Source organism: Miscanthus floridulus, chromosome 8 (assembly GCF_019320115.1).
Source record: "Miscanthus floridulus cultivar M001 chromosome 8, ASM1932011v1, whole genome shotgun sequence".
Classification (NCBI taxonomy): Eukaryota; Viridiplantae; Streptophyta; class Magnoliopsida; order Poales; family Poaceae; genus Miscanthus; species Miscanthus floridulus.
In genome coordinates this window covers 80296614-80320770 of record NC_089587.1, presented here as the reverse complement: position 1 = coordinate 80320770, position 24157 = coordinate 80296614, and the positions used below count along the sequence as shown (strand labels likewise).

Below are 24157 nucleotides of genomic sequence, written 5' to 3'. Positions count from 1 at the left end.
ACTGTAGTGTTTTCCGTCTGTGTCGATTAAGGACCGACCGTTGTTGGGCCTCGAGTCATGTTGAACGCATGCCTTACATTTAGCTGGCCGGATAAAGTACCTTCCGACCGCGAAGCTGGGAGATTTTTCGGGCCGAGTAGATTGCCCGCAACGCACTGTGCCGGAGCAGGTGTGGTAGGACACGGGGGCGGGATGATAAGACCAAAGTGCAGTCGGTCGGCCCCCGGGTACATGTGGTTCCTGGCAAACTCGAGATTCCTGGAAAGTTGACTCGGTGATCAATATCTCACTTTAGCGGGTGAGTGAGGTTTGTGTAAGGAACAAATCACCAGCTGGTTAGGAATCGATTCGAATCGCCATCGCTCCTGGATAGTGAGCACTTGACTTGAGTTACTTCATTGTAGTAAATGTTATGGAACACTTGGACAGTTATAGTGAATATGACAGTATGGAAGTTGTTTAATGATCATTGGTTATCATTATCTGCTTAATCACATGTTTACTCTAGTATAGGTGCAAACCTAGTTGACAGGTTAATAATAATTAACTTGGCAATAATGCTTTTAGAAAGGTTCTTGAAATGCTAAAAATGCTTCTTTTTGCAAATGAGTCAGCTACCCTACTATAAAGCCCTTCATAATCCTTGGTGTCATTTATTTTCGGTTATGTCGGGTAAGTCTGGCTGAGTACCTTCTCGTACTCAGGGTTTTATTCCCACTTGTTGCAGATGGGCAGATGTATTACGGCTACTGTATCAACTGCCTTTATCCTGCGATGGGTGATGCTTAGGACCATGGGCATGGTCATTCCTTACGTCTCATCTGATGCTTTTGTTGGAGATGATCATTCGCTGGCACTATATTTAAACTCCGCGTGAGTGTGTGTGTGGTTTGAATAAATGACTTCCGCTACTTTTATTCGAACTGGTTTTGTAATAACTATGTTGAAACTCTGATGTATCCGTGATGCAAACTTTTATGTAATATGTGATGGTGACCGCTAAACTTATTACGATCATGGCTGGGACACGAGTTGGTTTGAAATCCTTTGTGATTTCACGGACTACCGGGTTATACGGGCTTAAGTTTGCTCAATCGTCTGCTCTGGTGGATGGTTTTCTTACTTAATTTCGTATAATTGGTCGGTTCTGTTACAGGGACGTACCTCTCTACTCATGGTTTCCCCCTCTGTGTCTTGGTTGGACGAAGAAGTGTATGCTCCTGAGTTAGATAGCTTGGTCCTTTTTGGTGTGCTCTCCCCTTGGATGATTCTGCACCATTTGGGCATCTCCTTGGCCACATCCCATAGGTACTCATATATAAAAGACCTACCCTTGTTGCCATTCTTGAAAAACTCATGGGCTGCTTTCTTCACCATGTCATCAGATTGCCCACTGTTGCATGCATTCATAGCTTTAGCATAGGCTCCACTGAACTTTGTGATACCCCTCTTGACATCACCCCAATGTGTCTTCAATTGTTTGATTGACCTCTTGTGGCTATTATTTGGCACGTTGTCGTTGAACTCAGCGGCTACAGCTTTCTAATAGTACTCAAATTTCCTGTCATTGCCGATTACGGGATCAGTGGAGTGTTTTGTCCATGCACTGAATAGCCTATCATTTTCTTCTTCACTCCAATTGATGCGTTGACGCCTCTTTGGTTCTTCTTCGCTGCTATCACCTAACTCTTCAATGTTGACTGATTGCTTCTCTTGTTGTGCAGAGCATCGAAAACTTGACTCGGATCCATGAGAAGTGTTGGCTGCAGCTCCACCAAGATGGGCGAATTGCAGCACTGATGGTGGCGTATTGCCTACAGTTGCATCCAAAGGACCAACACTTTCATGCAGATGAAATCCTTGAAAGCCTGGTGGAGGTGCTTGAAACCAACTCCCTTGTTGTTGAACACCTTGAAATATGGGAGCAGATTGGCCATATGGTGGGTGGATTCCCGGAGGACCAAAAGGATTGAAGTTTTGTAGAAAGTTGGATGTTCCAAAGGAAAACTGAGATTGGGGTGTAGGAGGTGAGATCTGACCACTACCCTCTTATGAGTACTGGGATGGAGAGTCCTGATTCAGGAGGTTTGAAAAAAATCTGAGGGGAGGTTCCATTGGAAAGTTGTGTTCTAGAGTGGATCTCAAGTGCTGAGAATTGAGCAACAAACTTCAAGTTTGAGTTCGTAGAGGCAGCAAGCAGGCAAGTGAAGATGAGGCCAACGCCCTTCGGTTTTGTAGAGGAGCAAGCAGACACGTGAAGAGGAGGCCAACGGCTAGCTTCCTGAGCCAACGGCTCCTTGTATGTTTAATGTGATGTGTCAGATGAACAGTTAAAATAACATTTTTTATTTCTTGGTGGGCTGGCCATAGCGCAATGGGTAACTTTTGTTATTTTTTTGCTATGGACTGCTGCTACAATGTATCAGCTACCTGGTACCTATTTTTTTATTCTCTATGGACTACTTTCTCTGAACATTGTGGTTGCTCTTATGTGAGATAGATAAGTGGGCTATAAGCCGGCTAACTATTATACAAGTGTGCTAATATATTGGCTGTAAGTTTCCATATAGCCCGTAGACGACTATATTATTAACCTTGCTCTTACGCCATGTGCACTGGCGCACTGCTTCAGCTGACACGAACGCGGTTGATACTTGGCACCGAACTAGCGCACCGCGCGGCCGACGATCGAAGAGCCCATGCCGGGCCTGCCACCGGCTCACGGCGCGCGGCGGCCGTGCAATCCAGTCCAGCCGGTCGTTTTCGCACCGATTCTGCGCGGCGCGGTGGTAGTGGTACACGGTTGGTTTGGTTCTCTCCAGCCGGCAGGTGCCTCACGCCTCTCGACCTCGAGCGTTTGGCTCTTCCCGGCTGCCGTCTTGACTAAAGTTTAGAATATGTCACATCGGATATCATATCTATTGTCATATCAGGTGTTCGGATATTAATAATAAAACTAATTACAGAAGCCATGACTAATTTGCGAGACGAATCTATTAAGCCTAATTAATCTATCATTAGCACATGTTACTGTAGCACCGTATTGTCACATCATGGACTAATTAGACTTAATAGGTTCGTCTCATAAATTAGTCTCAATCTGTGTAATTAGTTTTATAATTAGTCTATGTTTAAAATAGTGTCTACACATGTTTACTGTAGTCGATGTGATAGGGACTGAATTTTAGTGGTGGAAACATATCGTGAATCGAGCCGGTAAACACGTCGCCTTCCATTTTTGGTACTAGTACCTATAGTAATGGTTTGCCACGAGATCAGGAATCAGCCTCACTCACGCGCACTGTTACGACGACGACGAGGCGTTCCGTCCTTTCTCCCACTCTCTTTCCATCTTCCTTCCCATAATTCCTTTGATACATCAGGATGATCTTGAGCAGAGACGTGCTGGTGCTACTCGCCTACTCCTTCCTTACCGCTTGCAGACGACGGACTTCACGGTCCTGGCCTGCCGGGCTGCTTTGGGCTTTGGCACAAGCTCGGTATATGACACGCTGGTCCGTTTGTCTGTCAACCCAACACGGCTCTCAGAATAATCTTTACTTCTTCATTTCTTCACAGTCCGGATAAATTCATCTCTCTATTATCATAAGTTAAATAAATCATTTTATGTCTGATTAAATTGCTGAAAGAAACAATAATATTTATGACATCAAACGTATCTAATGTAGTGATACTAATTTGGTGTCAATGATCCTTAGCATTCTTTTTTATATAATTTAAGTCAAACTTAAAGGAAGTTTTTGACTTAAAACAACTCTAAGAATTGATTTATTCAAGGATGGAGAGAGTAGAAAACCATCGAAGAAGAATATAATTTGTATGTTTGAACTTGCAAACACGGGCAAGACAACAGCTCCAGTAGTTGTGTAGGAGTTTGGCAAACAGGACGCAGGAGCTACTGTCACGCCCACCGTGGAGCCCGTATCTCGTTTTCATTCCTTTTCCGGGTCCTTTCAAATTTCAGTGCCCCTCTTTCCATGGAAGATGACTCACATCGCCTCACATCGTATGTATATAACCAAAACGATGACGATGTGAGGCAGGGATGAATAACCAACACTTAGCACTCTGACACATCGCCTCCCCTGTACTGGACAGCTGCCGATGGCCATCAAGATCAAGCTACAACGAATGAGTACCCTGCATAATCCGGCCACGAGAACATGATCGAGCAAGGCAACACAGATGCAATAAACATCATTTCACTCGCCAAGGCTTATGTTCAACTTACTTATCCCTAGCGTTTTCATCCATCACAACCACCAAAGCGAATGGTTCACAGCAGACAGCACACAGGAAAATCAGCTAGTAGAAAACATAAACTAAGGCAGCTAGTAGAAAACAGAAACTAAGGTAGGCTACTGTGCCCTGGTAGCAAAAGAACTGCTTCAGGGCAATCATGCTCAACACACCCTCGGTGGATTATTGAATCGCTTCAGTCAGTGCATCTCCTTCCTCACGTCGTTGAAGTAGGGATGTTCCAGGGCCTTCTTCGCCGGGATCCGCTTCGCCGGCTCGTACTCCAGCATTTTCTGCAACACAAATAAGAATATGAATATGTAATCCCCCGCAGATATAACACACAGTTCTTCTCAGCCACCACTGCCATTTTCTCTTATAGGCTAGTAGATGCATATATTGCACAAAATTAAGAGTACTGCGCCATTTTCACTACTGACACAGTACTGACCTCAAGAAGATCATAACCATCAGCGTCAAGACCGGGCACAAGAGTGGACAGCTTCGTCGGCCTCCACTGGGGGTACTCGTGCCAATTGGGCAGCTTGCCAACGCCTGGCCACAGCTCCTCATTCGGGGTGCCCAGCAACCTGGCATTCGAGGAAACAGGATGGATCACCGTCAGTATCAGACAGTCACCATTCACCAAGGTGTGTGTAATCGTCAGTATCAGACAGTATAAAACAATGAACTATGGCACTGGGGGACATTACTTGAAGATGTGGAGCAGCTGCTGCAACTCGGAGTCACCAGGGAAAAGTGGCTGGTTGGTAACCAACTCAGCTGCAATTTACACCAGGTTAGAATTCTGAAACAGTTTGCATTCAGAAGTGATCTCTGAGTTCATCATCGAAATCATACCGAAAATGCACCCAACAGACCATATGTCAACAGGCGTGGAGTAGTGTGTGGCGCCAAGGAGAATCTCAGGGGCCCTGTACCAGAGGGTAAGAATCTGCACAGACGTTTCAGGTTAATTCCAATGTTAATCAGATCCAATAAGAGGGACCAAGAGGAAACATTAATGCACGGCTGATGGAAACCGACCTCGTGGGTGTACTTCTTGACAGGGACGGTGATGGCGCGGCTGAGGCCGAGATCAGCGATCTTGAGCGCCATGGTCTTGCGGTCCATGAGCAGGTTATGCGGTTTGAGGTCCCGGTGCAGCACCCCGCGGCCGTGGACGAAGGCTACGCCCTTGCACAACTGGTACATGAGGATCTGCGAGTACAAACATCAAACATGGGGTAACGCATTCGCACAAACACCTGGAGCGCACGGCATAGGGTTGGAGAGAAGGAAGAGTGGGCAGGAAACCGAGAACGTACCTTCACGGTGGCCGAGGGGATCTTCTCGCGGTTGCTGCGGTGTCCGCGGATGAACTTCTTCAGGTCGGTGTCCATGTACTCGAAGACGAGGTAGAGAATGGTCTGCCCCTCCTTGTTGACGCCCTGCTTGAGGTCCAGCAGGCGCACCACGTGCGGGTCCTGCGACAGCATCCGCAGCAGGGAGACCTCCCGCATCGCGGTCGGGGGCACGCCCTCGTCGTCCTCGGGGAGCCGCGTCTTCTTCAGCGCCACGATCCGGCCCGTCGCCTTCTCCCGCGCCCTGTACACCTTCCCGTACGTCCCCTCTCCGACCTTCTCCAGCTTCTCGTACAGGTCCATCGCGCGCTGCCCGCCGCCAGTCGTCGTGCTCGGCGCCGCCGCCGCAGCCGCCTGGTGCTGGATCGTCGCCATCGGTCGGATCCGGCCCTCGCTCTCTCTCGCGCGCGGCGGATTTGGGTTGCTCGTCGGAGATGGCGTCGGTGGGTGGGTGCGTGGAACTGGAGCGGGGCGCGTGGTGGATGGAGTAGGGTTTGGGATTGGGGGGAGGATTTGTATGCGGGAGGGAGCGGAGGAGGGGGAAGAGAGCCGTTTGAGGGGAGGCGCTCCAACGGCTCCTTTTGGGGATTACGAATTTGGAATCGCCCACGCTTTCGGTGGAGGGACTGGAGGCGCACGCGTGGGATGGGCCGTTGCTTTGCTTTCATACGAGCTATGGGCCGTTGTTGGCCTTCGTGGGCCGTTTCTTTGCTTTCATACAAGTTATGGGCCGTTATTTGCTGTCGTACGAGTTAGTTACAAGCAGCGTTTTCGACAGAAATGTAAGCTACCAGCAATGAAAAAAAAGAATAGATTATATGGATCTCATTTTGACTATTTGCTAATTTTTCAGCTGCCAAAAAATAAATAGGATCGAGTCTGCCCTGCAAGCTGCCAAAAATAAATAGGATCGAGTCTGCAACACAAATATTATGGGGAAAGGTCGTTTTGTGTGGCCTTTGTCAAAGTGGCTCTTCCTACCAGTTGAGAAGCAGAAGCTTTGATCCGAAAGCACATAGCATGTGAGAGGACTTTGGATCCATGGCATTCCAGAACAAAGAGATTAACAATTTGAATCAAGATAACCCACGTCTTGAGACCGTGGGTGCAGATCAAATCATCCAATCAAACACGCTACTAAACAACTCCAAGATCACAAATTCTGACAGGTAACAGTTGCAGTATCACCACAGAACATCAGCAGCTAAGTAAGCAAGTACAACAGTTACTTACAACCACATCACATGAATCAGCAGTGCCTAATGCTCTGTTTTGTTTGGTATAAGTGAGTTCCCAAAGGACTGGATGCGGCAAAAAGCGTCATCCACCTCAGGCAAGACTTCCAAACTGCCAATCCAGTACACAGGTAACAGTAAGCAAATACTTACTTACTTGCCCGGTGACAGGGTGTCAATGGACGGATTGCTTCCCAAAGAGGCTATTGGACGCCCCTTTTTCTATTATGAAAATGTGGCTCTTGCTCCAAAAGGTGTCTCGGCAACCATCCCAAGTTTATTTATTATTTTTTTAAAAAAAATCCAATAACCAAGTCTCAAGGCCATCAGGCATACACTCAGTCACTCACTCCATTGAGACAAGAAGCTTAGCTTAGCAATTGACCGGTAACAACAAGCCTATATTATTTGAGAGAACTAATAAATTCTCATCGGCGTGCAGTCCAGGAAAGAGGAAAGGATGCTGAGTGACAGTCAGGAGCTCGAAATCTTTTCAGCAGCGCGCGGACTTGGCACGGCGGCACGGGCTGCTGGGTGGAACCTTGAACAGAGGCCGCCCGAAGATGTACGCCTTGTCCTCTTCCACGGCGGCGGAGCCTCCGGCTCCGGCTCCGGTAACTGCCATGGCACGAGCGTACGTGTTAGCAGCCCACGGCGAGACAAACAGATCGATGTGATAGCTCATCAGGTGGCAGAGAACTGAAGGAGGTCATGTTGTCACTCACCAATGCTTTTGTGCCGCTCAGCGGTGGGATGACCATCAGCCAGGCGCGCGAGCGTGTGCTCGTGGCCGCCGACGGTCATGGCGGCGGCAAGGAGCAGAACGACGGCGAGCGCGAGGAGCGGCGTCCTGGCGGCGCCCATTGCACGCTAGCTGTGTTGATGGATACGCGCTTGGCAATTTTAAAACCACGTACTGAGCTTCTGGCCACGTACTGAGCTTCTGATGATGTGCCCCAATTTATTTGTAGGGCGAGTGGTCAGTCTGGCAGCCTTCTTGGCGAGAAGATTCAGAGGGGGCAGATGATCATGGAGCTAGAGAGCAGCCTCGTGAGAAGAGCACATGGCTAGGGTTTATTTGACTTATAAGCTGTACTTTTTTTTAATCAATAAATAATATTTTTTTTCTCGTAACAAATTAACTAACGATATTTCTAGTCATGACTTATCAGCCAAACGAATAGAGCAAATAATTTAGCCAGCTAAAAGTTGTAACACCCCATGCCATGTCGTATATAGCTAGTTATATAGCCAACTCATATTGGTCATGTTCAGCTTACCCCATATTCGATTTGTTCGGCTTTTTTTTTCAATCGAAACAGTATTTTTATCTCACAATAATTTAGCCCGAACAGTGTTTTTTAATCAGTTTCAATCAAGTTTCGTGCCAGCGAACGAGGCCATTATATGTTGGCTGCAACAATAATCACAAGCATTAAATACTTACGTATGTGTGGACGTATCACGGCATCCAAAGCGAGAAAGATGGGGAGCCAAACGTCGACCTGCAGCCTGCAGCTGGCTGGAACAGGCAGCCGGGCCGAGAGTTATAGCTCATCTAGAATTTACAGTATTTTTTTTACAATAAAATAGATTCAATCGGCTTATCAGTCGGTTTTAATACCGCGCCGGCTCTGACCTATCTCCTTTTCACTCTCTGCCAAATCACGCTACTTTTCTGATGTGGACTCTATTTAGCCGGCTGAGTAATCCTTGTTATACTTGCTCTTATTGTTACACAAAAAAAACTCATTGCCTATATCTATGTGTGTATTATCTCGAGTCTAAAGGGATCTATATCTCCCAGCACAATGGCCAGTGACACACATGCATATATATAAAGATGACAACGGGCACAAAATATCCGCGTGCCTGCAGATAGAAAATCCGATAGGCATGGATATGGGTTTAAGTTTGTGCCCACGGGCACGGGCATGTGTGTGATTCTAAACCCGATGGATATTTGCTCGCGGGCATGGAAAAATGATATCCGCACCTGCAAACCCGCTAGACCTGCGCCAATGACCCTATAAGTCTATATACGGTTGTATGTCTTTATTCGTGTTAATTTGTGATGACTTGAGATACACTAATGTAGACTTTTGATGACTCTTGTATGGTCAATGTGTCATACTTTATCTAATGTTGAGATATAGACGTTTATTTTTTGATATATTGTTTCTTACTTGCTATTAAGATATGGTTGGGTGCTTTGTTGCTTCATTTTTGCGGGTATACGGGTGTGCCCGCGGGCATGTGATATCCGCGGATAGCGGGCATGGGCATGGTTTTCTACCCGTGACGGTTAACGGGCGCGGGCGCGGGCACGGATTTTTGCTCGCGGGTATGGATATCTAGGGCTAGTATCCACGCGGATTTTACCCGTTGCCATCTTTACATATATATGGCCATGGGGTATGGACATATAGTGCATTTTAAGAATTTTAAGATAAATTAAGAGAGAACATAAAAGACTCATGTACTCTTGTTTTATTTCATAATCAGACGCTATCATTAACGTAATTAATGGTGATTGGTCGATAAATGAAAACTATTTAATGCAAAACTGAATTTTGTCCTCTAGAATGCGTTATATTTGAGGATAAATTTTGAACGTTAGAATCCACTATATTACAGGACGGATGGAGTATATGTTATTTACATATGTTCAGATTAAGACTCTTTGAATGCAGAATTTTTCCTATTTTCGTGTTAAAATGGACTGATTTCGATATAATCACTTTGTGATTCGCTTAGAATTTCTGCATTTCGGCTATATAGAAGCCTAAAGCGTTAACATGCCTGCTTCTTCGAATAACCTTGGAATGGCAATTCACACGGGCCGTTAGTGGGCTATCCATAACCTATGCACCTAGATGCTCCACCATGACACTACCAAACGGGCACACAGAGGACACTCAACAAATTCAAAACATAACCAGCAATTTGACTTGCTGCAGTCATCATATCAATGTCACATTTTAACCATCAATGTCTCCTCATATATAATTTATAACAACAAAATTTGATTCATTTAAAAATAGATAAATTAAACATAATTGTCGTAGTAGTTTTTTTTATACGAGTAGACTAGTTGTTGACTAAAGATACCAAAGGATGAATTTTAAAATATGTTCATTGCCATTTGTTTAAAGGCTCATCTAATTTTTTGTTTTATAATAATATATAATAAGGTATATATATCTGAGTTTTTGTTTGAAAAATCATTTCTATAGACATGTGTGTGTGTGTATATATATATACACACACACACTATAAATAACTATATCGTTGTAGTTACTTATATGGTAATGACTTTGTTTCTGCCGTGCGTGCGTTTGCTGGCACACACGCACGCTCCTCTTGCCGTCGTTGGATCATCCAAGGCTCGGCGTGCATCTAGCATTTCCAACCCAACCGCGGTGCCTGGCCCACTAGTCATAGAGAGGGAAGGAGTAACTGTTCAAATCTTGGGACTTGCGCTTCCTCTCTCCTCCCTACAGCGACGCCTCAGATAGAGCTCACTTCATCTGCGCTCGCTTTGGCTCCGTCTCCGTTGAGAAGAATCCCCCGCGGCGACCCGATGACTCCGCCGGTGACTGCAGTTTTCTGCCAGACCCGGATCTAGGCGGAGCATAGGTCACCGCGCTCACCGGTAAGTTGGATCCCGTCCCGACGCTTCCACCTCACGGATTCGATTTGGATTTGTTCCTCATCTAACTCCAATCTCTTCCGATTCCATGGTTTGCTAGGTGCGCCATGCACTGAAGGTAGCCTAGGTGGCGCCATTCTCTGTTTGCATGGCGAGAGGACCGATTCGGATGAGGCATATACTGATGGATTTGGTTGATTTTGTTTCACTTGTAGGCTTCTCAACGATAGCCGCGCCGCGGTCGTTTCACCATCGCCGTGCAACCCCCTATCGTGACATGCTGCTCACCATCGCCGTCGCGGTCATCTCATCGTCGCCGAGAAGCCTGCCCCAGCGCTGACTGCGCCTCGCTGCTTGCTTGCCCCCACCCCCTCCCCGATGCCTCCTCCTCCTCCAACTTTTGCCTCCCTCGGTGTCTCCTGTTGTAAGCACTCTCACCGTTGTTGCTTCCTTCCTTACCTTCACGGATAGATAGATAGATAGATAAATAGATCGATGTCGGTGTTTTGAGTAAACACCAACAAGTAAATTTGTATTATTGCGCGTTGGACCCAGATGGTGTGTTAAAAGACACAAGGTTTATATTGGTTCGGGCAGAATGTCCCTACGTCCAATTTGCGGCTGCTACTCGTGTTATTAGCACTAAAAGGTTCATAGTAGGGGTTACAAACGGACGAGAGAGGGACATGTCCCAAGTCTCTGATGGAAAGGTTGAAAGGACACTACGAGCTTTGTTGCTCCTCAGCTGTGTGTTATGTGATGCGTGGTGTGTTCTATCGATCGGTCCCTTAGTGGGGTGTCATGCCTTCCCTTTTATAGACCAAGGGAAAGCAGAGATTACAGATGGGAGAAAGAAAAAAACCATAGGTAAAGAAGGTCTTTCGAAGGTGCCGGGTCTTCCTTTTCCTCTGAGCGAGTCCTGCTGACATGGCAGACGGTGCTAGGGATAGCTCCATGGTGGGCGTCTATCCACTGATGATGCCGTGCTCTGGCTTGATCAGCAAGTGGTCACGTCCCATCCCGTCCCAACAGGCAGCGCAACAGACCAGGGTATTGATCCGTGACCCTACGGGGAGCGGACGACACGGTGACCGCACGTCCGTCACTATAGAGGATGTGAGTCTCCTCCTAGACCGTAGTGGTTGTCGTATTCTTCCGTCAGGATCCGCGCCCGAGGGCAAATGGCGGCGCTCCCAACACTGTAAGACAAATGTCGGTGCCACAACACTGTTCGGGCTCTGACATGCCTGGAAGGGCTTAAAGCGCCCGTCTTGTTATATCCTAATGGTACTTTCCTACAGGCGTGTAGGGTTTGGTCCCTAATATTGCGGTTAAGTTGAGTGCCTCGCCTTATCTGCGTGCATAGTTATGAAGGAGCAGTGCGTAGTCGTCGGGCGAGGCGGAGTCTGCCCTCAGACGTCGGGCGAGGCAGAGCTTGCCCTTAGACATCGAGCGAGGCGGAGCCATCCCTCAGATGTCGAGCAAGGCGGAGCCATCCCTCGGACATTGTGTGAGGCGGAGCCAACCCTCAGGGGTCAGGCGAGATGGAGTCTGGCCTTAGACGTTGGGCGAGGCGGAGTCATCCCTCGAACATCGAGCGAGGCGGAGCCTCCCCTCAGACGTCGAGCGAGGTGGAGCCAGCCCTCGGACGTCGAGCGAGGTGGAGCCAGCCCTCAAATGTTGGGCGAGGCGGAGCCAGCCCTCGGGGGTCGAGCGAGGTAGAGCCAGCCCTTACGGGTCAGCCGAGCAGAGCCAACCTTTGGGGGCCAGACAAGATGGAGTTAACCTTTGGTCGTTTGGGCAAGAGGTGTAGTCGCACTTTTGTCTGTTCGGAAGCATCAACGTTTGATGGTTATTAGCTCCTCCTCTTTGGGTACCCTAGTATTTGATCCCCGACAGTAGCCCTCAAGCCCCTTGGTGATTCGGATAGAATTGCCTGGGGGGTGACTTGACTTGCCAGAGGGTGCGTGCGAGTGCACCCGACGGGTGTAGCCCCCGAGCCCCTGGGTGATTCGGATAGAATCGCCCGGGGGGTGATTCAACTTGCCAGAGTGTGCGCGCGAGCCACCCATCGGGTGTAGCCCTCGAGCCCCTGGGTGATTCGGATAGAATTGCCCAGGGGGTGATTCGACTTGCCAAAGGGTGCGCGCGAGCGCACCCATCGGGTGTAAGCCCTCGAGCCCCCGGATGATTCGGATAGAATCGCTTGGGGGTGATTCGGACCCTTCATGGATATGGCTGTGAGATTTGATGGCTTGTTAGCTGGATAGCTTAAATGAGACCCTAGTATCCCGTTTGCGGGGATCCATCCAGGGTTAGCCCGGCTGAGACTTGATCGTGAACCGAGACTCCTGTGAAGCTCATGTGTCTGAGTTTTTGGCTGCTTGTGGGCCCATCCTTTGTCCTATGAGTGCCTTGGGACGACTGTCAAAACCATTGATGGGCTAGCCCTCGAACTCCTGGGCCTAGGTGGGCCAAAGAAAATGCTTTTTAACCCGTATCCCCTTTGTAGGCAAAGAATCCTGGTCTGTCAGGGGAGGCAAAATGTCTGGCGCGTCTTCAGAGGGAAAGGATAGGGATTGAAGGCACATATCCCGTGACATGGCTTGGTAGTGGATCATGGCAGGCACGGAGATCTAGGTGGATGGTTGCCTTCTTCGCATTCGTTGCCCCTATAAAACCAAAGGGTTCGCCCCTAGGGTTTCATACTTTGCCTCCTTGCCTTCGCTTCTGCAACCTGCGCCGCCAATCGCCCAAGCTCCCTGATTCGCATCTCAGCCACCGTCAAGTCCGCATCCACCCACCCCAATCATTCAATGGAGCCATGGTGCAGATCCAATATCACCCTCCAGCCCCTGGAGGGCCTTGTCCACCATGGTCTTCTCTACGCGTGGACCACCACTGAGGAGTGGCGGTTGCCCAGTGATGAGGACGCACCGTTGCTGCCTGATGGCTATGTTGTGTCCTTCACTCACTTCCACGAGCAGGGATTCACCACCTCCACCCACAAGTTCCTTTGGGGGTTGCTGCATTACTACAAGGTGGAGCTACAACACCTTAATCCCAATGGAATCCAGCACATTGCGACATTCGTTGCCCTTTGTGAGGGGTTCTTAGGGATTAGTCCCCACTTCGACCTATGGTGGTACTTCTTCGTCGTCACCCTTCTGAAGAAGCGAGAGAAGAAGCAGGAGCTGAACGTGCCAATGGGATGTGCCGGCATCCAGCTTCGCAACAACCGTGTCAACGAATATCCACCGATGCGTCTATCGACCTCCAATAAGGGGTGGCATTCACATTGGTTCTATGTCAAGAACAATGCAACCGCCCCCTTGCCAGAGTTCACCGGACGTCTCATTGAAGAGGTCCCGGAATCATGGAGGAGTTGGGGAGTCCTGGAGAAAGGCAAGAAGAAAATCTAGGACCATCTCGTCGCCGTCCGAATTCTAAAGGAGTGGGTGTGAACGGGTTGGGGATCATTGACGCCTACCATGCGTGGAGGGTGGTGCTACTGATGAGGCACATGCTTCCCCTGCACATGATGGCGCCTGGGGCATCACTCGATGGGACGACGCTTGCCGAGGGAGCCCTCTCCCCCTTTGAAGTGGCGCAGCGCATCAAGGAGGTGATGGAGCCTTCGTGGGATGACACCGACGCTGTCCTTGATTTCATATATCTAGTGTCGGGGCATCCCCCAATGTGGCCAGAACCGAGGTACATTGTCTTCATAAGTTTTCTTTCCTCATGCCTCCTTTTTAATTGAACTCTCGACCTCTTGACGCTAATATTGAGATAGGGGGACTAGCCAAAGAAAATCATCCTTATGGATCTTTTGGCTCTGCTGCTGAAGGACCTAGTCATGATGACGGCCAACTGCGCTGCGACCGAGCGGCAGCGGAAGGCGAGGGAGGACGAGAGGAAGAAGAAGTAGCAGAAGCTGCATGCATGGGAGCGCGGGGAGGACATGGACAGTGATGATGATGACGACGAGGTAGTTGCCGACACCGAGTGGGATAACCTGGAGAGCGAGGATACACTAACAGGGACCCACTCATCCATGTAGGGACCCTTCCCATTCCATGTAAGGGAAGGTGCGTCCGTGAGGCTAGAGGAGGTGATCTGAACCGTTGGCCCAGCCTCAGAGCCATCAGGGGTGGGCAGATCTGCTGCCGTGCCCAAGGTGCTAGTAGAGGGGGTCGACCCTACTACCATGCCTCAAGAGCCAGCGGGGGTGAGCGGATCTGCCACTGCCCCCAAGAGCCGGTGGGGGTAGATGAATCCACTGCCATGCCCGAGGTGCCAAGGGAGGGGAGTGGCTCCACCGTCGTGCCCCTAGATGCAAGGGAGGCTAGCCCCTCAGCCCAGGAGTAGGGGTCGGGCTCAAAACGGCCCCACACCGAGGAGGTGGAGCAGGGACTTGGGGTTCGTCCCCCAAACATATCCAACGTCCAACAGCGCCCATGTAAGTCTTCAACTCCTCTATTTTCTCTGTTTTTAACATGACTTATGCCTTTTCTTTTCTTGCAGCGTTGGGAGACGGGTCAGATGGGGCACTTCCTTGGCGCTAGCGCCCAAGAAGAGTGTCACCATTCAAGCAAGGAGGTGGCTCCCATGCCCTTGGTGGGTCAAGCGGATGCTGGGGCTGAGGGAGCGCCCTCAAAGGTCGCTGAGCAACTGGCGACAGAGGCGATTCTGCTGCCAATGTCGGAGCGAATAGAGCTGCCGCTCGCGCTTGTGGCGCCGTCTGTGGTGGGTGTGGCACCACCGGTCAAGGCCCCACCAATGCAAGTGGAGGTGGCCATGACCGTGACAAGCCAGGCGCAGCTGGATGTAGCTATGGTGGTGCCCAAGGATGTGGCATGATCCGTGCCACCGACGGCCTAGGTGACGGTGCCCGACGTGGGTCGGACGGAGGGAGACACGACCAAAGGGTCCTCGAGAATCATGGCGGTGGTGGAGAGGACCAATGGGGGGTTGCCCTGAGCCCTGACGTCGGGGGGCAGTCGCTCGCCCACGCAGGGTGAGTCGCTGCTCCAGTGGATGGATCCAGAAGACCTAATGTCGATACTCTTCTCGCTCGACGATGCTACTGAGAGCATAGAGCGGGAGAGTCTCAATGAACAGATCTCGGCCATGCTAGAAGTCCTAAACTAGGCCAGGGGCATCCTACATGATGTCATCGTCCCTACTGGCTAGGTATCCACTTAACCTTTCTTCTTGCTTTCTTCTTTCTTTATGCATTTTTGTGTTTTGACATTGATCTTCTTTTGAGTCCCTTATCGCTCGTAGCCGAGAGAAATCCCGGTTCCTCCATGAGCAGAAGGAGAAATGGGACCACCTCACCAAAGAGGCCTAGCTACATGGGGATGTGAGCACCTAGCTTGTTGTTGCCCAATAGCGGGTGGCCGAGCTAACTCCCCTAGCCGAGGAGGCGGCTGGGCTCCGACAGCGGGAGGCTGAGGCCCATCGGGACACAAAGGATGCTAAGAAGGCATTCTAGGATCTATTAGTGAGGGCATGATAGGACAAAGAGGAGGCCGCTAGAGTTTGGAAGGAGCGGGACGAGCTGGTCCAGAGGGGCGCCAAAGCCCGCCAGCGGATCCTCGACCTCCTGGCCAAGGTGGAGAAGGAGTAGGAGCTCAAGCTAGGAGCTGAGGAGAGGTCCGTGGCCCTACAGTAGAGGGCAAACCTAGACACTAAGGCGGTTGCCTGGCTACATAGGGAGCGCGATGAGCTACGTTAGACCATAGAGAGGCTCTGCTTGGAGCACGGCGCGGTCCGCAGGGTGCGTGACCAAGCCATCTGAGAGCGTGATGAGGCATAGCAGAGGATCTGCTCCCTCAAAGCCAAGCTTGGAACCATGATAACCCAGAGGCTAGAGGCCGAGAGCATCTCTGCTGGACTAGCCACGAAGCTCGCTGAGGCACAGAGGATCCTTCAAGCAGAGAGCGATGAGCATGATCTCTTGTGAGCTACCCTGCAGAGTGGTTTGCAACGACTTGGAGGTGGTGCGACTGGAGGGGACTAGCTCAATTGCGGCCCATGCCGTAGACATCATGGCGTGGGTGCATTAGCTCAAGAGGGAAGCTCTCCGCTTTGGGATCACCCAAGCCTTTGCCATCGCCCGCTCGCATTACGATGAAAGCATTGACTTGGAGACAATGAGCCTTGGCTTCGTGCCTAGCTACGAAGCCTACGAGTTGGACGAGATAGAAGTGGTGGTGGCTCCTCTTGCATAAGACCTAGCAAGCAGAGTTGAAGATATAGTTCTCCCCCGGAGGGGTTTGTTAGTCAAATAGGCTAGATAAGTGTTCTTGTAACCTGTGAACAAGTGTCGATCCTTATATATCATGAAAACAATTTTGTAACTTTGTTTTATTTGATTTATTTGATTGAACTTGCTGTTCTTCTCATTTTATGTGCAAAAGAAAGGCTCACGTATTCTGACCCCTCCATTTGTTAAGATCATAGGGCTCGAGGCGTAAGAGGAAAAAACTTCAAATCACGCTGGTGAGCAAAGATACCATAGCTGTCGAGGCGTAGGTTTTTTCAGTTCAACCAGGCATGCTTAGTTTATTCATTTCTGTCAATTTTGCTGCTAGGCTTAACATGAGGAAGAGGTCTGACGCAGCGACTATTTTAAGAAAAGGTGTATTTATACCCTTATCAGTCCCTGAGTGAGATCCGACTCTTTGCCGTTGCTGGGTCAGATGTCACTAAAAATTGAGAGGAGGATGGAGAGACTTAGGAGAATGCATCTCTTGTATTCACACGTACCCTCACCCTAGGGTCTTAGCCATCTTTCTACGACCATGCGTTCGGTCTCCTTGCAAGTCCGATCTTCCTCGAGCCCCCGCACGTGACAGGGATTCGGTCAAGGGTCGGCTCATTTTTGTGATTGTCGCCCCATCCACGGTTTTTGCAACCGGAGGGGTTGAGTTAACGCCACCCGCCTTGATGGCTTGAGTGACATGCTCGGCGAGCTCGCTAGTAGGCATGTTCAAATGGAATCTGGTTCCATCACCTGTGATGGGATCGGCAAAGCCCTCGGGGGCATTCTGTTGCTCCTTAACCCACCTTCCAATAGATCCCCGTCAATGGGGATTCTATGGGCTCGGCTAGAGGCTAGGATCGAACATGAAGGTAGAGACGGCCTTGTCCGCTTCTAAGCAGGACAGGCATAGGCCACTAAGGCTCATCTGCGTGTTCCCCTTGGCTCTTTGTTTGACGCGAGGCAGCCTTAAGCCCTTCGTGGACAGCCTTCGAACCTCGGTCTCTCGATCTAGGATTGGGTAGCTCAAGACCCCGAGCCCTGTGGGGTTTGGTAGGGGTTGGTCATGATTCGTGCATCACCCCATCCTTGGTCTCCGCAACTAGAGGGGCTGAGCTAAGGACACTTGCCTCGATGGCTCGAGTGTCACGCTCGATGAGCTCGCTAACGGGCATGTTTGAGTGGAATCTGGGTCTGTCATCCACTGATAGGGTCGGTAGAGCCCTCATGTGTCATTCCACTATTTCTTAACCCACCCCCGGTAGATGCCCGAGCTGTTCGATAGGCTCGGGTGGCCCGTTGGCCTCTCCTCGACTAAGATTCTATGGATTTGGCTCGAGGTTAGAATCAAATGAGAAGGGTCGAGATGTCCCTATCTGCTTCCTAGCGGGGTCGGGCAAGGCCACTGGGGCTCATCTCGGTTTTCCCCTGGCTCTATTTGACATGAGGCGGCCTCGAGTCCTTCGCGGGCCGGCCTTCGAACCTCGATCGATAGCCGTTCATATTGAATGAGATGACTACTACTTCATGACATGACATGAAGCATTGTGATGCAGCAATCGCACGTGCAATGCTCGGATGTACGAGATGATTGAATAGATGAATGTATAAATAATCATAGTTTAAGAAAAAATGGGGGTCGATAATGTTACCTCGGTGGCACGAGTCATGGGTTCAGGGAGCTCTTACCGGATATGTCCATGCGGGGTTTAGGTTCGACGTTCATGATGGGGCCGGTGTAACCTGCTCGAGCATCCTAGTTTTCCATTTCTATCTCTCGGCAATGATCCAAGCCGTTCAATCGGCTTGGGCGATTTGACAGCTTCTTCTTGATGGAAATTCTACAAGTAGGCCCCTCCGAACCCTTCCCGAGAAGGTGGATGCTAAAGCTTGGAGTGCATGGGCAAAGACTTCGATCACGCTGGTGAACAAAAATGCCATAGCTGCCGGGGCATAGGGTTCTAGCAGTTCGACTAGTTTTACTCAAAGCTTATGCCCACACACCGTGCCTCCAATTTTTAAACATAAGGAGGGGTCGAGCAAAGAGAAATGTCCAGTGAGTAGACACTCTTGCCCACCCCGAGCGATGTCCGACTCCCTGCCATTGCTGGGGTCGAAGGCTCGATAGCGAATTTAATATGTAATGTAAGTAAGTAGGGATGCTTACCTCTCGGCGGTGGGTTTGAGCCATTCGATCGACCCATTTCTCGACAGTAGCCAAGCCGTCCGGTCGACTTGTGTTTCCTGTTGAGACAGGATTTTCCTGTGGAAGTAGAGGACAAGAGTATCCCGCACAAGAATTTAGTTGGGTAGGTAAGCCAAGCGACAATTTTTTGCAAAAATGGACAAGTTCTCAAATTTTGTTACAACAAATAACTTTTTAGCTCTTCTCCCCCTTTTTTCTACAGAAGGGTTTAGCGTGTTCCAACCCTTTCCGTTGTTAAGGCCAAAAAAGCTCAGAGTGCAGGTGAGCCAATTCTAATCATGTTAGTGAGCAAAGGCGCCATAGCCGCTGGGGCATATGTTTCTCGTAGTCCGACCAGTTATACTCAGAGCTTGTTCCTAAGAACCTAGCTCCTAGGCATTAGCGTGAGAAAGGAAGGCTATCATAGAGAATGTTTTCAGACTAAATATACTCATATCAGCCCCCAGTTGAGAATTGTCCCCTTGCCGTTGTAGGGGTTGGATGTCACAAAAGATCAGGGATTTTCATAACAAAATAGATAAGAGAAAGTATGTGTTTATTTAGGGGTAGAAGCGACATAGCTGCTCGATATTCTAGGCATTGGTGAAGACCTCACCGTCGATGGTTTTTAGCTTGTAGGCGCCTGGCCGGAGCACCTCTGCGATGACATACGGTCCCTCCTATGGTGGGAAGAGCTTGTGGGGGTCCTTGTTGCTCTAGACGAGGTGGAGGACTAGGTCCTTGACATTCAAGGCCCAGCCTCGTACTCGTCGGCTATGGTACCACCGTAACACCTGCTGGTACTTGGCTGAGCGAAGGAGGGCAACATCACGTGCTTTGTCTAGCTAGTCTAGGGCATCCCCAAGGGATGCCTTAGCTCCCTATGCATCATACGCCCTAATCCTTGGTGCTCCATAGTGAAGGTCGGTTGGGAGGATAGCCTCGGAATCGTAGACCATGAAGAAGGCTGTGTAGCCAGTGGCTCGACTCAAGGTTGTCCTCAGGCTCTAGAGTACCGTAGGGAGCTCAACGACCCACCGTGCACCAAACTTGTTCAACCGGTTGAAGATCCTGGGCTTGAGGCCTTGTAGGACCATGTCGTTTATGCACTTGACCTGCCCGTTTTTTGGGGGTGCGCGACGGTGGCCCAATCGACCTAGATGTGGTATTCATCGTAGAATCAATGGAACTTTTTTCTAGTGAATGGCGTACCATTGTCCATGATGATGGAGTTTGAGACTCCAAAGCGATGGACGATGTTGAGGAAGAACAACACGACTTGCTCAGATTTGATCGTGGAGATCGTCCGAGCTTCAATTCACTTTGTAAACTTGTCTACGGTGACAAGCAAGTGGGTGTAACCTCTAGGCGCCCTCTTGAGAGGTCCAACCAAATTGAGCCCCCAGACCATGAATGGCCATGTGATGGGGATCATCTGAAGAGCTTGGGCTAGGAGGTGAGTCTGCCATGCATAGTGCTAGCACCCTTCGCAGTTGCGCATGATCTGCTCAGCGTCGGTTACTGTAGTGGGCCAATAGAAGCCTTATCGGAACGTGTTTCTAACCAGGGTTCTAGGTGCGGCAGGGTGTCCATAGATCCCACTGTGGATATCACTCAGCAAATGCTTCCCTTGTTCGATGGGGATGCAGCGCTGTAGGATCCCGGTGTGGATGCGCTTGTAGAGTTCGCCCTCCACAAGAACAAAGGACTTGGCGTGACGCACGATCCGTCAAGCTTCCATCTTGTCCATCGATAGTGTGTCATAGAGGAGGTAGTCGATGTAGAGTGCCCTCCAGTCGATCAGAGGGTTGGGCTCTATCGCCGGGTCTTCTTCGAGTTCCATGACTTCAAGGCCAGATGGAGCCAATGGTTGGTCAGCCCTCGAGCCTAGATCCGGAGGACTATCATCGGCCTGTTCTGACCCCTCATAGCAAACCGAGGGCTTGTGTTGGTCGCTGGCGAAGACACCTATTAGCACCGGCTCTTGGCCGGATGCCGCCTTTGCAAGCGCATTGGCTGCCTCATTGAGGTGCCTTGGGATGTGATTGAGCTCGAGGCCATCAAACTTGTCTTCTAGTCATTAGACTTCTCGGCAGTATGCAACTATCTTAGCGTCATGGTAGCTTGACTCCTTCAAGACTTGATCGACGACTAGCTGGGAGTCTCCTCAAACATCAAGACGTCAGACGCCCAATTCGACGACAATGCGTAGGCCATTGATGAGCGCCTCATATTCGGCCACATTATTGGAGGAGGGGAAATGGAGACAAACCATGTACCTCATGCGTACCCTGAGGGGCAACACAAAGACCAGCCCCATGCCTGTGCCCTTCTTCATCAGCCTTCCATTGAAGTACATCATCCAGTACTCTTGATCGACGACCGATGGTGGCATTTGGACCTCGGTCCATTCTGCAATGAAATTAGCTAACACCTGGGACTTGATGGATGTCTGAGGGGCATACGCAATGCCTTGACCCATCAGCTTGAGTGCCCATTTCACGGTCCTCCCCGTGGCATCCTGGTTTTGGATGACCTTGCCGAGGGGAAAGGATGTCATGACCATTACCGGGTGTGACTCAAAGTAGCGACGTAGCTTCCTCTTCATGATGATGATGGTGTATAGAAGCTTCTGGATTTGGGGGTAGTGGGTCTTTGAGTAGGATAGGACTTCACTGATGAAGTACACAGGGTGCTGCACTTTGAGGGCATGCCCCTCTTCTTCTCACTCCACTACCAGGGTAGCGCTGACCACTTGCGTGGTGGCCACTATGTAGAGCAGAAGGGTTTCTCCATCGATTGGAGGAACTAGGATCGAGCCCTACGTCAGAAGCTGCTTGACTGTGTCAAGTGCCTCCTAGGCCTCGGGCATTCATTCGAAGTGGTCGGCCTTTTTTAGAAGTCGATAAAGGGGAAGACCTCATTCGCCAAGGCACGAGATGAAGCAGCTGAGCATGGTGAGGCACCCCATAACCCGTTGTACCCCCTTTATGTTCTGAATTGGGCCCATCCTCATGATGGCTGAGATCTTCTCCGGCTTGGCTTCGATGCCATGCTCGGAGATGATGAAACCAAGCAGCATACACCTTGGGACCCCAAAAACACACTTCTTGGGATTGAGTTTGATGCCATTTGCTCAGAGTTTTGCAAAGGTCTGCTCAATATTAGCTACAAGGTGGTTAGCCCATTTGGATTTGACCACGATGTCGTCAACATAGGCCTTAATGGTCCGCCTGATGAGGTCCTCGAAGCACTTGAGCATATAGTGCTAGTATGTAGCCTCAACGTTCTTCAGACCAAACGGCATTATGATGTAGCAGAATGATCCAAAGGGGGTGATGAAAGATGTCATGAGCTAGTCAGACTCTTTCATCGCAATTTGATGGTAATCGGAGTACACATCAAGAAAGCAGAGGGTTTCGAACCCTGAGGTAGAGTCAACTATCTGGTCTATGCGAGATAAAGGAAACAGATCCTTTGGGCATGCCTTGTTGAGACCCGTGTAGTCAACACACATCCTCCATTTCCCGCTCTTCTTTCATACAAGGATGGGATTGGCTAACCACTCTAGGTGGTATACTTCCTTGATGAATCCGACCGCCAAAGTTTTGTTATTTCCTCACCGATGGTCCTACGTTTCCCCTCATCAAAGTGATGTAGGTGTTGCTTTACTAGCTTCGAGCCTAGTTAGATTTTCAGGGTATGCTCGGGTGACTTCCCTTGGAATGCCTGGCATATCTGAGGGTTTTCATGCAAAGATATCTTTGTTGTCGCGGAGGAAGTCGACGAGCGCACTTTCCTATTTAGAGGAAAGCGTGGTACCAGTGCGCACCGTTTTGCCCTCGGTGGTCCTAAGGTCTATGAGGACTTCTTTAGAGCCTTCTGTTGGCTCGAAGGACCCGGTCGACCTCTTGGGGTTGGGCGCTTCTTCGATGACCTCTTTCCTGATGTCCGCAAGCTCTTTGGAGGCGACGATTGCTGCAGCGTGATTGCAGCACTCGACCTCGCACTCATAGGCATGCTGGAAGGAAGTGCCAATGGTGATGACTCTGCTGAGGCCTAGCATCTTTAGCTTGAGGTAGGTGTAGTTGGGGATGGCCATGAACTTTGCGTAGCATGGTTGTCCCAAGATGGCATGGTAAGTTCTATGGAACCCAACCACTTCAAAAGTGAGGGTCTCCGTCCTATAGTTGGATAGACCCTCGAAGGTGACGGGTAGATCTATCTGCCCGAGCGGCATGGCCGGCTTTCTAGGCACAAGGCCATGAAAGGGCGCTCCGGTTGGCCGGATGCACGCTCGGTCAACGCCCATAGTGTCGAGCATCTCAGCATACATGATGTTGAGGCCACTGTCTCCATCCATCAGTACTTTGGTGAGCCACTTCATGCCGACAATTGGGTCGACCATGAGCGGGTACCTCCCTAGTTGTGGGACGTTCTCTAGGTGGTCAGTCCGATCGAAGGTTATATCAGACTCTGACCACCAGAGGAAGGCAGGTGTGGCCGGTTCAGTCACATAGACCTCGCGACGTGCGATCTTCTAGCGGTGCTTGGAGTCATAGGCTTCCGATCCTCCAAAGATCATGAGGCAGCCATCTGGTGTTGGAAAGCCATCGTCTTTCTCCTCGGCGTCATCTATGGTGGGGTCAAGGTCCTTTCTGTGCTCCCCTTTGTTGGAGCCTCCGGACAAGAACCGCCTCATTAGGCTACAGTCGTTGTACAGATGCTTGATCAGGAAGGCATGGTTTGGGCATGGTCCCTCGAGCAGTTTTCAAAATGGTTTGGAGTGCCCTCCATGGGCTTCCGACCACCCCTGTAGTCAACAGTGGCCATGAGCAAGCCCTCGCACCGTTACTTCTTGTTCATCTTTTTAGCAGAACGATTGGATGCGCCTTCGCCAGCGTCCTCATCTCATCTCACCTTGCCATCGATGCGATCGAAGATTGCTTCGGCCACTTCTTCGCCCGAGGCATGGCTGGTGGCAATGCCAAGGAGTTCCTTGGTGGTTCATGGGCCCTTGCATCCCATCTTATGAACTAGAGACTCATAGGTGGTCCTAAATAGGAAAGGTCCTATAACATAGGCATCAGTGACGTTAGGTAGCTCGTTGTACTACTAGGAGAAACATCGGATGTACCCACGGAGGGTCTCACCAGCTTTGTATCGATAGTTTTTGAGGTCCCATGGGTT

The 24157-nt window shown here is 50.0% G+C and overlaps 2 protein-coding genes across 2 annotated transcripts; both read right to left on the bottom strand.

The window, feature by feature from the left end:
- Positions 1 to 4187: 4187 nt before the first annotated feature.
- On the bottom strand, positions 4188 to 6122 carry LOC136472725 (cyclin-dependent kinase B2-1). The gene is made up of 6 exons (XM_066470427.1): positions 5589 to 6122; positions 5308 to 5481; positions 5122 to 5215; positions 4974 to 5043; positions 4712 to 4850; positions 4188 to 4553 (listed from the first exon to the last, which is right to left on the bottom strand). Exons 1-6 carry the CDS (start codon positions 5997 to 5999, stop codon positions 4461 to 4463), a joined length of 981 nt encoding a protein of 326 aa, XP_066326524.1. The 5' UTR covers positions 6000 to 6122; the 3' UTR covers positions 4188 to 4460.
- A 16644-nt stretch (positions 6123 to 22766) lies between these two features.
- LOC136469467 (uncharacterized) lies at positions 22767 to 23375 on the bottom strand. The gene has a single exon (XM_066467654.1). It carries the CDS (start codon positions 23373 to 23375, stop codon positions 22767 to 22769), a length of 609 nt encoding a protein of 202 aa, XP_066323751.1.
- Positions 23376 to 24157: the final 782 nt, after the last annotated feature.

Bases quoted from the DNA above. Each gene is read 5' to 3' on its own strand.
- LOC136472725 (XM_066470427.1), bottom strand. From the start codon at position 5,999: ATGGCGACGATCCAGCACCAGGCGGCTGCGGCGGCGGCGCCGAGCACG. The intron at 5,482-5,588 runs GTACGTTCTCGG...TTGTACTCGCAG, and splicing joins TCCCCTCGGCCACCGTGAAG to ATCCTCATGTACCAGTTGTG. The intron at 5,044-5,121 runs GTATGATTTCGA...TGTAAATTGCAG, and splicing joins GTCTGTTGGGTGCATTTTCG to CTGAGTTGGTTACCAACCAG.
- LOC136469467 (XM_066467654.1), bottom strand. From the start codon at position 23,375: ATGGTCGACCCAATTGTCGGCATGAAGTGGCTCACCAAAGTACTGATG.